This window comes from Theobroma cacao, chromosome 7 (genome assembly GCF_053813885.1).
Source record: "Theobroma cacao isolate CCN51 chromosome 7, ASM5381388v1, whole genome shotgun sequence".
Classification (NCBI taxonomy): domain Eukaryota; kingdom Viridiplantae; phylum Streptophyta; class Magnoliopsida; order Malvales; family Malvaceae; genus Theobroma; species Theobroma cacao.
In genome coordinates, this window is record NC_142645.1 from 14,002,812 (window position 1) to 14,019,902 (window position 17,091).

Genomic DNA, 17,091 nt, shown 5'->3' on the forward strand with positions numbered 1-17,091 from the left:
AATTTAACTTAATTGTACCATTTCGTACACTGTCGTCCTTTATCAATTTTTTGGGGCTTTCCAAGTGTGCAAACATGCTATCCATCATATATATGTCATGACAAGTATTTTATAAGGTCGGGCTTTACAAAAAGACAACGACTAAAATATATTTATAGTCAATGAATAGACTATTAGATTATATAAAGAAAAGTAATATAGGAAAAAGAACCGTGGCCAAAGTATAGTCCAAAAAGCAGTGGTTACATAAGATTACACTATAAAATGAATATGTTGTAGAATATTTTATTGGCTGCAAACGCAAGAAAATTTGGCAATAATTGCGTTTAGCTTTAAGAAATGTATCAGTTGTTGATAAAGGTATTAGTGCTACATGAGCTATCTCACCTGCTTGGAAATAACATTCTCGGATTAAAATATACTAGCTAGGGGAGGTCTCTACATATATATGTTGATTAATGGGAGTGAGAAATTCAGTCCTCTTCAAATTTGGTTGGCTACGCCCTCACCAGGGATCTACTGTTTTTGTTCACAAATATTGGACTACATTCAAAAGAGGTACTCGTACCATTTTGTTCTTATCTTCTACTGAATCTAATTTTATTGCGCCTTGCTACTCTTCTTATTTCCAAAATACAATTACTTTCTTCTCACTCCTCCGCTAACAGATGGAGAATGTTGCGAGAAACCATGAGGCTGATATAGAAAATAATGCTTCACAAGAAAAACTGCTCAAGGATTTTGTGGAAGGGATTCAATCCAAGTATAACATCGTGATGCACTATTCTCAGCGTCCCTTGATACAAGATCCTATTATCTGCTGTGTTAACCCCTTGCTTCGCGAAGTAAATGCAGCAGCCTACAGACCGAAATTTGTCATTATTGGTCCTCTCCGTTGCTACGGTTCAATTTTAGAGCACATCGAAATGCAAAAGCGGATATATTTAGCCTCGTTTCTCCAGCGAGCTGAGAAGAAAGCCAGCTTGAACGATTTTTACAAATTGATCAAAGACTCCGCAGACCAAATCCATGGTTGTTATGAAGAGACTTATTGCCGTAGTTGGGATTTTCTCTCACACGAAATCCGACAGGACATAGTAGCGAGTAATGGCCGTTCCGAATTGTTCATAGAGATGGTTTTAGTTGATGCAAGCTTCATCATTGAACTCTTCTTGAGAGCCTTTAACAAGGAAGGGAGAGCGGAAAGCGATTTTATCTTCGACGAGCCAGGGAAGATTCACACTATCCGGCGAGATTTGTTCTTGGCTCACAATCAACTTCCTTTCTTCATTCTTAAGGCCCTATATGAACTTGCCTTTGCTGGTAATCCTGACCACCCTTCCTTTCTTCATCTTACCTGTCACTTCTTCGGTCCTTATTACAACCAAAACATATCCATTCAGGATATAATATCACCAAGCGATTGCCATGATAGATATAGAGCTAAGCTGGGGGGCGCTAAACATTTCACAGACTTGCTAAGAATACTTCAGCTACCATGTTCATTTCAGACGGATTGCGGTAAAGAAAAGTCTCTCTGTTGCAAATTACCCCAGATCAAGTGGATCAAAACCAAAGTCATGTATTTCCTTGATCTAACAAGCTCTTCATTGCTACCATCATCCAAAAAGCCAGAACAAAGCCTAGAGGCGGGCAAGGTGCAAGGTGAATATCTATATAGTGCAGTTCTGCTACGTGAAGCAGGCGTGAAATTTAAAGTGAGCACAAGCAGATGCTTACTCGACATAGAATTTAACCAAAACAAAGGAGAGTTAAAAATCCCCCCTTTGAGACTTGATGAGTTGACGGAATCATTTTTCCGAAACCTCATGGCGTCGGAGCAACGCTACTATCCACATGAAACTCTCATTTGTGACTATATTTTTCTAATGGAATATCTCATCAAGTTTACTGAAGACGTGGATTTACTGGTTCGAATAAGAATTCTCATCAACCAGCTTGGCAGCCATAAAGCAGTGGTAACTTTATTCAACAACTTGTGCAAGCATGTTACTCCAATGGAAAAGAACCACTACTCTGATATTTTTAGGAAGCTCAATGCATACAATGCAGTTCGCCATCATAGTTGGATAGCAATTCTCAAACTCCAGTATTTCTCAACTCTATGGAGAGGTGTTGCTACAATTGCTGCAGTTGTCCTCCTTCTGCTTACTCTAATACAAACCATATGTGCTGTCATCTCCCTTTAGATGCAGTTGCAGAGACCATTCATTTGCGTTGAATAAGCCATTATATGTTTATATAATTTCTGAATTGAAATTCGATTTTGTGTTTGTGTTTTTTCTAAATAAAACGTTGTCTTCAAATGAAAAGTGATCATTTTATATTGTCTTATGAATGAATGGTTGTCCTTTTACGACATAATTATTGAAACAATACCTTTATTTAAAGGTTGTGTCGTGCAAAATGCAAAGATGTCTTTTAGATAAAGAAGTGCTTTAATGAAAATGTTATGTCTTTGATAAGAGTCACTTGTAAGCCTATATAAAAGACTTGTTGTTAACCATTTTAACACATAAAAAAAATAGGATAAAAGTAGAAAAATCAAGAGCAATAGAGGTGTTATGTTCTAAAAATAAACATAAACACTTGAGTTCTTATCATCTACCATAGGAATTCAAATTCTGTATAATTTACTTGTTGCAAAAAGTAAACTTTAAAGTCAAACAACTTTGCAAACTCTTGGGTGTATTTAGTAGTCTACTTTCGTCAAGTGCAAGACGAAGTTAGACGTTGGCTTCATTGTATCCCTAAGGCTATTTTCATTATTCTCCTTCACATACCAAGTGGTGGGGGTAAAATAAGTCTTAAAGATAATGTTTATTGAAAAACTAGCTTTGAAGTCAATTTTGTCGGTTTTTAAAATTCCATCTAAACTCCATTTGCACTAACAATTTTAAGACTTACACTTTGTGGTGTTGGAATTCAAAATAACTTTACTAAAAGTGATGGCTACTAACATTCGCAAGCTAGACCACTGCTGTTCGTTTAATACATGCAAGTGCAGGTGGCCATACAAGCAATATAAAGGTAAGTTGAGTATTATTTCCCATAGATATTTGTACCTATTCTCACTAAGTATTAAATTTATAACAAATTTGATCTTATCCAAGCACTCGATTTCAAATGATTAATTTCACTAACATTGATTATTAAAATTAAGTAACTAAAATAGAATAAAAATTTACTAAGAAAAATATTAATTCAAAACCTAGGATTATGGTGTCTTTCAAAATTTTATTTGAATTTAATCAGTGTCCTTAGCTTAGATTCATGGGATATATGGCTAACTTAGAATCATATTATGTACAAGTCTCTGTCGAGATCTTTCACACATACCTTTTCAAAAATAATTCCATATATCTATGTAAATTAATTAGAAAAGATTCATTGTGTTCGTGTTCTAATCTGACTATCTAAGATATTTAGGTATATGTCTATCCTAAATACGAAACTATCACCTAACTCCAAAGTGAATGGAACATAGGCTATTCAAAACAATGGTTTATTCTAAGGTCCTTCGGTCGAGTGGCATATAAAAACTCAAGGCATTTCAATTGGTATGAAAAGCAACAAGTACGAAATTAAATAAACCATACATCATCCATTAATTCTAAGTAAAGAGAAATCGTATATTCAAACTATAAAATGAAATAACCCATATTCTTTGAAAACAAATTTAGTTCTTCATTATTTTTATAGTAGACATAATTAATTCAAAAGTAAAGATCATTTTTACAGCAAAAGATAAGAAAGAACTGAAGAGTAAAGAATACCAAAGCCTTTTTTATTATTGATCTTCGGTTGCCTTCGATTTCTTTTTATTTTTTTCTTGCTGGAGAGTCCTTTCTTTTTTTTCTTTCAAAAACTGTCATTCATTCACGCTCGAAGCTCCTCTTCTCAGCTTCTGAAAATACCTATTTATAACCTCCAGAAAACACTAAAAATTCATTTCCCTATTGGCTGTAATTTCATTATCTACATCACAGCGCTGCAACCTCCCCATGTTCGTCGCCTGTATATTCTCGTAATATACCTCTTACAGTAGCCTGCCACTTCATTTAATTAATTAATTAACTCTCCAAACAGAGCCACTTGAATTAATTAATTAATGTTGGATTTGAGTTAACTCGTTTCTTTTTTTCATTTTTTTTTTCAACAGCAAAGCAATTATATTATTATAAAAAAAAAAGTTAAGGCAGGAAGGTCCAGTTGTTAGACCAGCATAAACAAAAGTTCAAATAATAGAGGGGTAACCCACTAAGAACATGAAATGAAAAACAATAGGAAAAAGTATTTAAAAAAGACAACGAGCAAAATAGATTTATAGTCAATGAATAGACTATTAGATTATATAAAGAAAAGTAATATAGGAAATAGTACCATGGCCAAAGTATAGTCCAAAAAGTAGTGGGTACATAAGATTACACTATAAAATGAATATGTTGAAAAATATTTTATTGGCTGCAAACGCAAGAAAATTTGGCAATAGTTGCGTTTGGCTTTAAGAAATGTATCAGTTGTTGATAAAGTTATTAGTGCTACATGAGCTATCTCACCTGCTTGGAAATAACATTCTATGATTAAAATATGACTAGCTAGGGGAGGTCTCTACATATATATGTTGATTAATGGAACTGAGAAATTCAGTCCTCTTCAAATTTGGTTGGCTACGGCCTCACCAGGGATCTACTGTGTTTGTTCATAAATATTGGACTACAAGAAAAAGAGGTACTCGTACCATTTTGTTCTTATCTTCTACTGAATCTAATTTTATTGCGCCTTGCTACTTTTCTTATTTCCAAAATACAATTACTTCTCGCTCCTCTGCTAACTGATGGAGAATGTTGCGAGAAACCAAGAGGCTGATATAGAAAATAATGCTTCACAAGAAAAACTGCTCAAGGATTTTGTGGAAGGGATTCAATCCAAGTATAACATCGTGATGCACTATTCTCAGCGTCCCTTGATACAAGATCGTATTATCTGCTGTGTTAACCCCTTGCTTCGCGAAGTAAATGCAGCAGCCTACAGACCGAAATTTGTCATTATTGGTCCTCTCCGTTGCTACGGTTCAATTTTAGAGCACATCGAAATGCAAAAGCGGATATATTTAGCCTCGTTTCTCCAGCGAGCTGAGAAGAAAGCCAGCTTGAACGATTTTTACAAATTGATCAAAGACTCCGCAGACCAAATCCATGGTTGTTATGAAGAGACTTATTGCCGTAGTTGGGATTTTCTCTCACACGAAATCCGACAGGACATAGTAGCGAGTAATGGCCGTTCCGAATTGTTCATAGAGATGGTTTTAGTGGATGCAAGCTTCATCATTGAACTCTTCTTGAGAGCCTTTAACAAGGAAGGGAGAGCGGAAAGCGATTTTATCTTCGACGAGCCAGGGAAGATTCACACTATCCGGCACGATTTGTTCTTGGCTCACAATCAACTTCCTTTCTTCATTCTTAAGGCCTTATATGAACTTGCCTTTGCTGCTAATCCCGACCACCCTTCCTTTCTTCATCTTACCTGTCACTTCTTCGGTCCTTATTACAACCAAAATACATCCATTCAGGATATAACATCATCAAGCGATTGCCATGATAAATATAGAGATAAGCTGGGGTTCGCTAAACATTTCACAGACTTGCTAAGAACACTTCAGCTACCATATTCATTTCAGACGGATTGCAGTCAAGAAAAACCTCTCTGTTGCAAATTACCCCAGTTCAAGTGGATCAAAACCAAAGTCATGTATTTCCTTGATCTAATAAGCTCTTCATTGATACCATCATCCCAAAAGCCAGAACAAAGCCTAGAGGCTGGCCAAGTGCATGGTGAATATTTATACAGTGCAGTTCTGCTGCGTGAAGCAGGGGTGAAATTTAAAGTGAGCACAAGCAGATGCTTACTCGACATAGAATTTAACCAAAACAATGGAGAGTTAAAAATCCCCCCTTTGAGACTTGATGAGTTAACGGAATCATTTTTCCGAAACCTCATGGCCTGGGAGCAACGCTACTATCCACATGAAACTCTCATTTGTGACTATATCTTTCTAATGGAATACCTCATCAAGTCTACTGAAGATGTGGATTTACTGGTTCGAAAAAGAATTCTCATCAACCAGCTTGGCAGCCATAAAGCAGTGGTAACTTTATTCAACAATTTCTGCAAGCATGTTACTCCAATGGAAAAGAACCACTACTCTGATATTTTTACGAAGCTCAATGCGCACAATGCAGTTCGCCGTCATAGTTGGATAGCAATTCTCAAACTCCAGTATTTCTCAACTCTATGGAGAGGTGTTGCTACAATTGCTGCAGTTGTCCTCCTTCTGCTTACTCTAATACAAACCATATGTGCTGTCATCTCCCTTTAGATGCAGTTGCAGAGCCCATTCATTTGGGTTGAATAATCCATTATATGTTTATATAATTTCTGAACTGAAATTAGATTTTGTGTTCGTGTATTTTCTAAATAAAAAGTTGTCTTCAAATGAAAAGTTATCATTTTATATTGTGTTTTATGAATGAATGGTTGTCTTTTTATGAAATAATTATTGAAATAATACTTTATTCAAAGGTTGTGTCATGCAAAATGCAAAGATGTCTTTTAGACAAAGAGGTGCCTTAATGAAAGTGTTATGTCCTTGACAAGAGACACTTGTGAGCCGATATAAAGGACTTATTGTCAACCATTTTAACACATCAAAAACAAATAGGACAAGAGTAGAAAAATCAAGAGCAATAGAGCTGTTATGTTCTAAAAATAAACATTATCACTTGGGTTCCCATCATCTACCAAAAAAATCCAAATTCCTTATAATCTACTTGTTGCAAAAAGTAGACTCTAAAATCAAACAACTTTATAAACTCTCGGTGTATCTAGTGATCTACTCTTGTCAAGTGCAAGACGAAGTTAGACGTTGGCTTCATTATATTCCTAAGGCTATTTGCATTATTCTCTTTTGCATACCAAGTCATGGTGGTGAAATAAGTTTTACAGATAATGTCTATTCAAAGTCTCGCCTTAAAGTCAATTTTGTTGGTTTCTTAAATTCCATCTAAACTCCATTTACACTAACAATTTTAAGACTTACTTTTTGTGGTGTTGGAATTCAAAATAACTTCACTAAAAGTGATGGCTACCAACATTCGCAAGCTAGACCACTGTTGTCATTTTGATACATGCAAATGCAGGTGGCCATGTAAGTAATATAAAGGTAAGTTGAGTATCGTTTCTCATAGGGATTTGTACCTATTCTCACTAAGTATTAAATTTATAACAAGTTTGATTTTATCCAAGCACTCGATTTCGAATGATTAATTACGTTAACATTGATTATTAAATTAAGTAACTAAAATAGAATAAAATTTTACTAAGGAAAATATTAATTCAAAACCTAGGATTATGGTATCTTTCAAAATTTCATCTGAATTTTTTCATTCTCCTTAACTTAGATTTATGGGATATATGCTAACCTGGAATCATATTATGTACAAGTCTCTGTAGAGATGTTGCACACATACCTTTTCAAAACTAATTCCATATATCTATGTAAATTAATTAGAAAAGGTTCATTGCGTTTGTGTTCTAGTTTGGCTGCCTAAGATAGTTAGGTATATGTCTATCCTAAATACCAAACTATCACCTAACTCCGAAGTGAATGGAACATAGGCTATTCAAAATAATGGTTTATTCTAAATTCCTTCAGTCGAATGACATTTAGAGACCCAAGGCATTTCAACTAGTGATCAAGTAGTGAAAAGCAATAAGTACAAAATTAAATAAACCATACATCATCCATTAATTCCAAGTAAAGAGAAATCGTATATTCAAGCTATATAATGAAATAACCCATAATCCTTGAAAACAAATTTAGTTCATCATTGTTTTTATAGTAGACATAATTAATTCAAAAGAAAAGATCATTTGTATAGCAAAAGAATAAGAAAGAAATGAAGAGCAAAGAAATACCAAAGCCTTTTTTGATTCTTGATCTTCGATTTCTTCTCCTTTCTTTTCGTCGAAGAACCTTTTTTTCTCGTTCAAAAACTGTCATTCATTCACCCTCTGAGCCTCCCTCTCAGCTGCTGAAAATACTTATTTATAGCCTCCAAAAAAACACTAAAAACTCATTTCTTTATTAGTTGCAATTTAATTATCTACGTCACAATGCTGCAACCTTGCTTTATGGGCGTCGTGGCATTGCTGCCTTATTTTTTTTATGGTTTTTCAACTAGTGCCATGACACTCTTCTTTAGGTGTTGCAGTGTTGGATTCTTGGGAATTTGTATAGAACCATTGCTGTTCCCTTAAGCACTATGGCCTTGGGCTTTGCAAGGCTGTGACACTATTCCTTGTGCTGCCTTGGTGCAGAACTACATTAGTGCTTCATCTTGCAATGAAATTTTATCCTACCTCGAGGCTGATCTAAATGAAATGGTAAACATGAAAGTTGTAGGTTTGCCTTTGATCTTTTTGGTGGTCTAAGGATCACATTCATTGGATCTCTGTAGGTCAAGTTAGTTTTAAATTACCGCAACATGTTCAGTGAAAATCTGCACTTCGGCTCCATTGCATAGTTCATCACCATTTAATTTTATGCATTTGAAAACCTACAAACACAAGAACTAAATTAGCATTGGCTTAAAATAAGGCTTTCAACATGAAAATAACTAGAATTACTTGAATTAGGGTAAGTTAACATGCTTTAAACTAATAAGCTAGAAACATAAAAACTATCTAAAAACTACTTAAAACACAAGAACTTAGCTACATAAACATCCAAAAATGTGGCTAAATAGCTCTATAAAATAGAGTTATCAACTACTTGAAGAAGGAAATTTTATTCATTAGAAAATGTTAGATCGATTTGATGTTGACAGAGAAAAATCTATAGACCGGATTCGTTTGTGGCAAAATGGTTCTACATCTGGCTATATTTTTTCCTTACTTGATATGAATGATATTGTATGTGATATGCATAGCAAACACATATTGGTTGGAAAGAAGTATTATCACATCTATAAATGATTATTTTGTCATGAATCAACTTAATGAGCTTGAATGTACGTTGAATAGCTTTAAGCAATATAATCTTAACATAGATAATGCTATTGTGGTGTCTTCCATAATTGATAAACTTCCTTCCTTATGGATAGACACTAAGAAAGCTCTCAAACATAAGAAAAAGGAGATGTCTCTCAAAGACCTTTGCAAACATTTTCGAATAATGAAGATTTTCGCAAATAGAAAGAAGTCAAGTAAGATGAAAAAGAAAAGGATTCTAATTGAAAAAATCTTGAGACTTCGACGGTCCATGTGATATAACACAAACCATCAAACAAGCTAGTTTAGCAAAACAAAATAAAACATTCTATTGGTATGAATGAAAAAAGTCATAAGATCAAAAGGAGCAAAACAGGTCCATGTTTCTATTGTAACAAACTTGGACACCTTAAGGCGAAATGTAGACTTTTGAAATACAAGACACAAGGTGTGAACAACAACAATATTGTTGCTATGATTTTCGAGGTCAATCTTCTCTGAGATTATGGAGCATGATGGATTGACATTGGTGCAACTAAGCATGTATTTAAGGCCAAGAGTTTCTTCAAGTCCTTGGAAACAGTTAATGATGGAACTGTGTTGTAGATGGGAAATTCCTCCACTACATAAGTGAAAGGAAAAGGTATTGTGGAACTCATGTTTACTTTTGGAAAAGTACTTCTACTAAACAATGTCTATTATGTACTAAAAGTTACAAAGAATCTTGTGTCAGGTAGCTTGTTGAATAAGTATAGCTTCAAATTAGAATTTCAGGCGGATAAGTTCATTCTTACAAAAGGTGGACAATATGCGGGAACTTTACGTGAAGACATGTTTAAGCTTAATATTAATAAGTATGCTACTAGTTCTACTTATATTGATGCCTCATTTAATATTCATGTAGTAAAGTAGAATTGTTTAATATGAGAAATAATAGATTAAGTCATGTCCATTATAAAAGTTTCGAGTTAATACTTAATATTGATGGAAACGATGATATGTGCAAGACATGCATTGTCAAGCCCAGCTCTACAATATGTTTATTATGCCATTCTTACATAAGAATGCATGTTTGCTTACTTGGGTACCTCGAAAATTGTTAATGGACGATATTGTACCAAATGGTATAATTAAGTTGAATTAAGCTTCAAACTAGTCCAAATAGAGATTTTAAGATGAAATTGAGAATTTTAAAACCCCATAATGACTTAAAATGGTGATTCAGAGTTCGAGAACCGATTTGGAGTCAAATTAGAATTTTCATGACCTAGGGGCAAAATGATCATTTTACCACCCGAGGTTAAGATGTGAGGGTTTGATGAAATTTTTGACTAAGATTGATCATTTGGAGTATAATTTGAGTTTGAAAAGTGAAAAAATTTTAATTTCGGCATTTTTTCGAGCATAAGGGCAAAATAGTCATTTTGCCGCCCAAGGGCAAAATTGTAATTTTACACCACCCAACACTTGTCCAGCACATGGATTTTACCCAATATTATCATGGATAATTGAGAAAATTTAAATGGTGGAGAGAGATTGCTTAATGGCTAAGTATGACACATGGACCAATGGAATGGTGACATGTGTCAAAATCTCGTCCATTCATTATTTTCCTTATAAATTAGCACAAAATCAACCTATTTCTCATTCATATGGCCAGCCAAAGAAGAACAAAGGAAGAAAAGAAAGAACAAGAACCCTGGGGTGAAAATTTAAGAGAAAAATTGATGGATTTCAAGTAATCAAGTAATCAAAGGTAAAATTTCTTGATTTTGACTTGTGATCTACCTTTCCCATGCATTATTTTGCATTTTCCATGGTTGAATCACAAGATATCATGAAGGATTCATGGCGGACAGAATTTAGAGAGAGAAGATTTGATGGTTGTTTTGGTTAGATTTCAATGTATTTTAGTGTTTTTAGTTAGTTAGTGATGTGTAGTTTGAAAATCAAATAAGAAAAATTCATTTTCTCCCATAACCCATCATTGGCCGAATTCTCCATGTAGAATATTGATGATGATTTTGATTTCATTTCAAGTGATTTGGTTAGGAATTAGTGATTTGTGGTGTGAGAATCAAGTAGGAAAAATCATGGTGTCGATGCACCCACCATGGTCGAATTTTTCAAGAGAAAATGTGAGGATGATTTTGCCACATTTTAAGTTATTTAAATTGTGTTTGATGATTTGGAGTATTGGGAGAAAAATGGAATTATTTGGAGTTAAATTGGACATATTGGCCAATTAATCGAGAGATAGATTGAATTAGGCCAATACCGTTTTATTTTGGTACACGATTGAATTTGTGTAGAGTACCATGTTTGGACGATAATCCGAACAATTTGCATCCCATTTCATACATTAGTAAAGAGCCTGAAATATATTTATAATGGTATGACACTGTATATTGAATTATGTGTCGTGTATGTCTAGGTGGTGAGCATTCTGGCAAAAGTAAAGAGATAGTACCCGAGGATCAAGAATCGGAGTACTTGGAATTCGACTCCTGAAATAATGAGTAACCTTACTATCGTCTTAATTATCTAAAGTGGTTTTTATCCGATTTTGTGAATTTCATGATAAATGAATTAAATGATTAATTTTTTGATTTTATAAACCAAATGTGATTTAATGAAATGATTTCCTAAAATTGTTTTAAAATTGAATAATGGCTTTGAAAATAGAGTAATTGGAGATCATTTGATGTATTGTGAATTTATGGTTCTAATTGATTGGCTTATGACAATATTGGCATGAATGACTAAATTGGTATTTGTGTTGAAATGTATAAATTGTTGTTTGCCTTGATAGGCTGGATAATGATAAAATTGCCATGTCATGCTGTTGAATTTTTATTGTATGGTGGGTTTAGCTTGCTGTAGTGGGCTGGTTCTGTGGACTAGCCTATTAGAGGGGCACGGAACCTGGTCATATTTTACCTCGGTTGGAGAGGCGAGTAGGGTAATTCCCGAGGTATAACTTTAGAGTTCACTTCATGCCAAACCACCTCGTGATGATGAACTCCGCTAATGCCAAGGAACGATTGTGTTTTTAAAATAAAAACATGATTTATGCGTACATAACTTTTTAACAGCCTTGGCAGACTCGGTTGGGATAGCCCTCGATCAAGGCATCCCTGATAACTGGGTATGAGAATGATTTTTGGCACGAACCAAAGTTTTAAGAAATTCATAAGCCATGTTGATTACTCAATTTATATGAATTGATTTTATTTGGTTGAAACAAGTTGAAAATTGATGAATTACAGTATGTTAAACTATTTTATCTATCTCCATTTACTCAGCTTTAGATATTTTAGATGGTATTTGTTTACTCACTGGGATTATATAATCTCACCACCCTCATTTCCACCCATTTCAGGCTCAGGATAGTCTATAGATAGCTGATTTCATCGAGGACCACCATTGGATTTGCATCCTCCAAACTGTAGGTTCAAAATTTTTCTTACTTTCGGTTGTTCGAGGGCTCACTTGTTACTGTAAATTAAATTAAATACTCTAGCTTACTGTATTACGATATATATAAATTTATTTTTCTTTTACGCTATAAAAATTATTTATGCAGTGTTTTAAAAATATTATTTTATGAGAAAATTGAATATTTTATTCAATATTTTTATTTCATTCTAATAGTCATAATTTAATTTTAAACGAATGTTTTAGACATCCAAATTTATTTTTGATTATGAAATATGTGTTTTGCACCAGCATACTATATTTTTAGCGGATTTCGAGATTTTTGAGAAAAAATGACCAAAATGCCCCTGTGAGAAAAAAATTGTTTTTCTATTGTTTTGATTTGAAAAATGTTTATAATCTCTCAAAACATAATTTTAGTGACTAATACTCACAGGGGAAGTGAAAAAAACTGATGTTAAGCCTTGCGAGGTTTCGATTGACATTTTGGGTAATGAATGTCTATCGGGACGTCGCGGCGGTTGTCACGGGCCCGATGGGAGTTTCGGGTCGTGACATGCATGGTTATTAAAATCACAAAAAGATCATTTCCTAAGTTAAAAAGAAGCTCCAAATTGTTTGCATTAATACATTATGATATTTGTGACATGTTCAGTACTCCATCTATTGGTGGAAAGAAATACTTCATAACATTTATAGATGATTTCTCTAGATATTGCTATGTTTACATATTGCATGCTAAAGATCAAGTAATGGAGAAGTTTAGAATCTATAAAAATGAAATTAAATTGCATTGTGAATTACTTATCAAATGTTTATGAAGTGATAGAGGAGGTGAATATTATGATCCCAAGTATTTCGAATGCACTGGAATTATTCATGAGATTACCACTCCGTACACATCAAAACAAATTGGTATAACAGAACGTAAGAATCGAGTTTATACGAAAATGATCAATGCTTTGCTTTCTAATTCTAGTTTAGGAAAGGATTTTGGGACAAAGCCTTGTTAATTGCTTGCCATATGCTAAGTAAAATCCCGAACAAAAAGAGTAAAACTACTCTTTATGAGTTATGGAAAGGAAGACAGCCAAACCTTAATTATTTAAGAGTTTGAGGATGTTGAGCCATAGTAAAAGTTTTGGAACCAAAGAAAAGAAAATTGGGTGAAAGAGAAATTGAATGTATATCCAAACGATATGTTGAACATATTCAAGCATATCATTTCATGGTGATAGAACTCGATGATTCATATTCTATTAATACAAACATAGAATGAAAGGACGTTATCTTTGATGAAACAAGGTTCAATTCAAATCCAAGACCCAAAGAACTAGTAATGGAAAGTGATAAACTTTTAAAAAATGGTGAGGAAACTATTGAGCTTCTAAATAGCAAAAGGATTAGAAAAGCAAAAACATATGGATCCAATTTCTAAATGAGCTTAGTAAAGGTACAAGAGAAGAAACATGTGAATGCTTACCTTATTGCTTTATAGTTAAAGGTGAAGGTGATCCTCAAACTTATGAGGAGATAATGAGGTCTCGAGATGCTTTTTTTTGGAAAGACGCAATGTAAGATGAGATAGACTCAATAAGAAGAAACTAAACTTGGAAACTGGTAGACCTTCCACCGGGTTCCAAGCCAAAATAAAACATGGAAATTGGTAGACCTTTCCACTAGGTTCCAAGAGAATAGGCTGTAAATAAGTTTTCAAGAAGAAAATGAATGTTGATGGAACTGTAGATAAGTTTAAAGCAAGGCTAGTGGCAAAAGGCTTTAAAGAAAAGCAAGGTGTTGACTATTTTGATACATATGCATTATTAGCAAGAATAGCTAGAATTAGAGTGTTTATAGCACTTGCATCTATTCATAATATGGTAATTCACCAAAAAGATGTTAAGATGGCATTCCTAAATGGTGAATTAGATGAATAGGTGTATATGGAACAATTTGAAAGGTTTGTTTTATCAAGTCAAGAAAAGAAAGTGTTTAAGCTTGTAAAGTCCTTGTATGGATTAAATAAGTGCCTAAACAATAGCATCAAAAATTTGATGAGGTTGTTCAAGTAATGGCTATGAGTCAATCAATCTAACAAATTTGTCTATGGTAAGTTTCATAATGATTAAAGTGTCATAATTTGCCTATATGTGAATAACATGTTAATATTTGGTATCGACATGGAATAAGTTGAAGACACAAGAAAGGTCTTTTCAAAGAATTTTGACATGAAAGATATGGGTGTGGTGGATGTTATTCTTGATATAAGAATAATAGCCTAATATTGTCTCAATCTCATTACATTGAAAAGATTCTAATGAAGTATGGTAAGTAAGATTGTACGCTAATGTCTTCGTCTTATGATTTTAATATAAGGCTAATATCCAATAAAGACAAGCCAATAACACAAAATGAATATGCAAGGGTGATTAAATGCCAAATATATGCTATGGTGTGTACATGGCTGAACATTGCTTTTGTAGTTGGGATACTAAATCAGTTTACAAGCAATCCAAGTAAAGAACATTAATATGTTGTTCATAGAATTCTAAGATAATTAAAGAGTACAATGAATTATGGCATTTGTTATTCAGATTTTCTTTCGATTTTAGAAAGGCATATAGATACTAGTTGGAACACAAATAGAGTGGATCATACTTCTACAACTTGTTCGATCTTTACAATTGGAGGGGGTGTTGTTTCTTGGGGTTCTAATAAACAATCGTGTCAAGTGGATTCCACCACGGTGGTTGAATTAATAGCTTTAGCATCTACCACCTAAGAAGCAGAATGGTTGAGAGATTTACTCTATGAACTTCTTTTGTGGCCTAAACTAATGATACCAATCTTGATACATTATGATAATGAAGCAATAATATCAAAGGCATATAATCAAGCATACTATGGAAAGAGTTAATATATTGGACTTCGACATAGCATTGTAAGACAAAGAATTAGTGATGGTATAGTCACTATAAGTTATGTGAGGTTTTGTGAAAACTTAGTGGATCCATTTACCAAAGGTTTGAAAAAGGACTTGGTAATAAACACCTTAAGAGGGATGGGGGTCAAGCCTATCCACTAAATCTCCAATGGTGGGATCTCATCTCAACACTTAAGGCTGACTTGTAAGTCTTGGTTATTTACCATTCTATCACATGGATGATTGCAAGCACCAATTATATTTCCCATTTTAAGGTGTACAGTGCTTGGTTTCTATAATGTGTAAAGTACAGTGGAACAAAAGTTCTTAATATACCCATGACATGTATATGTTGAAGTATTATAATTACGGGGTACTTTCGATGGCGGTTGCTTATGTGAGTGGAAGTGTAGTCGCTTATAGGAGCTAAAAGCTTGAATTTGACAGCACTCATGAATGGATGCAAAACACAAGGCCATAAAACATGTTGGTAAAACTAGATACAAAGTGAGCAAGAAAGCTTGTGTGTGTTTAGCAACTCGACTAGTCTACTGAAGAATCAATGGTCTAATGCTCAGTTAATCACTCTATTCAAACTAAAACCACTACACTCATTAAGTGAAGGTTCAAATTTGTAAGATACCTTGGGTATTGACCATTCTACCGCATGGATGATTCTAAGCACTAATTATATTTTCCATCCTAAGGTGTTGTCACAGCCCAAATTCCAGGCTATGACCGATGCATGGGCCCAATGGGCATAGCCCACTAAGCCCAAGCAAGCCTATTTATGCAATCCCGATCATTAATCCCAACCATCATTTCTAAAACCACATATTTTAGTTCTCAATGATGAATGTTTCAGTAATAATTTATAGAGATTGAATATTCATATTTGTATTATCTCAAAGTATTATCACTCATTGCCGTCTCATAAGGCATCATCATCAATCCAACATATACATACTTCATTTATAACATGACTCATAATAGTTTACATTCCATATACATGTATATAGATAAAAGACTCTCAACAGTCAACGGAGTGACTTTAAGTGAAAGTACCGCTATTGAGATGCCATAGTACCTACCAAGAAGGCAAGCATATGTGTGCGACTCAATCTAAGTCCCAACTACCTCCAAATCTGAAAACATGAATTTTAAAACCGTGAGTATAAAACTCAGTGAGTGAACATAAGAAGGGAACAAGCAATCGATAGGAAGAATTTGGAAATCATGATGCACTTGTTTCAAAAACAATGCACTTGATTTAATTTCTTTCTAAAAACCCCTCATTTCAAACCTTGATTAATACCCTCATAGTGTTTCATAAACCCATGATCAATCCATGAAATTAAATGGGTGAAAAGTAGGTCAAAATCAATCAAGGTAGCAAGTTTCTAGCTGCAGTGAAGTTCATTCTCATTGCAGCGAGATTCGAGCAGCCAAAACAGAAAGTTTCTCGCTGCAGTGAGAAATAGTGGCAGTTTGCATGTATTTCAGTTTCTCTAGTATATCTCCCGATACGAAAGTTCAATTGACCTAATTTTTGACCATTAGAAAGCTAAGAGGCAGGGATACAACTTTGATGTTTACCAATTTTCCCAGTTCAGACGGGAAGGGAGTCAAAATCTTCATCAAAGTGAAAGCACTACATA

The 17,091-nt window shown here is 34.0% G+C and overlaps 2 protein-coding genes across 2 annotated transcripts; both read left to right on the top strand.

Moving 5' to 3' along the window:
* Positions 1 to 668: 668 nt before the first annotated feature.
* On the top strand, positions 669 to 2,243 carry LOC148761719 (UPF0481 protein At3g47200-like). Its single transcript, XM_088808695.1, has one exon. It carries the CDS (start codon positions 669 to 671, stop codon positions 2,208 to 2,210), a length of 1,542 nt encoding a protein of 513 aa, XP_088664821.1. The 3' UTR covers positions 2,211 to 2,243.
* A 2,443-nt stretch (positions 2,244 to 4,686) lies between these two features.
* Positions 4,687 to 6,546, top strand: LOC148761720 (UPF0481 protein At3g47200-like). The gene has a single exon (XM_088808401.1). The coding sequence runs from the start codon at positions 4,859 to 4,861 to the stop codon at positions 6,398 to 6,400; it is 1,542 nt and encodes a 513-aa protein (XP_088664527.1). The 5' UTR covers positions 4,687 to 4,858; the 3' UTR covers positions 6,401 to 6,546.
* The last annotated feature ends 10,545 nt before the right edge of the window (positions 6,547 to 17,091 follow it).

Coding starts and splice junctions, on each gene's coding strand:
- LOC148761720 (XM_088808401.1), top strand. CDS start 4,859: ATGGAGAATGTTGCGAGAAACCAAGAGGCTGATATAGAAAATAATGCT.
- LOC148761719 (XM_088808695.1), top strand. CDS start 669: ATGGAGAATGTTGCGAGAAACCATGAGGCTGATATAGAAAATAATGCT.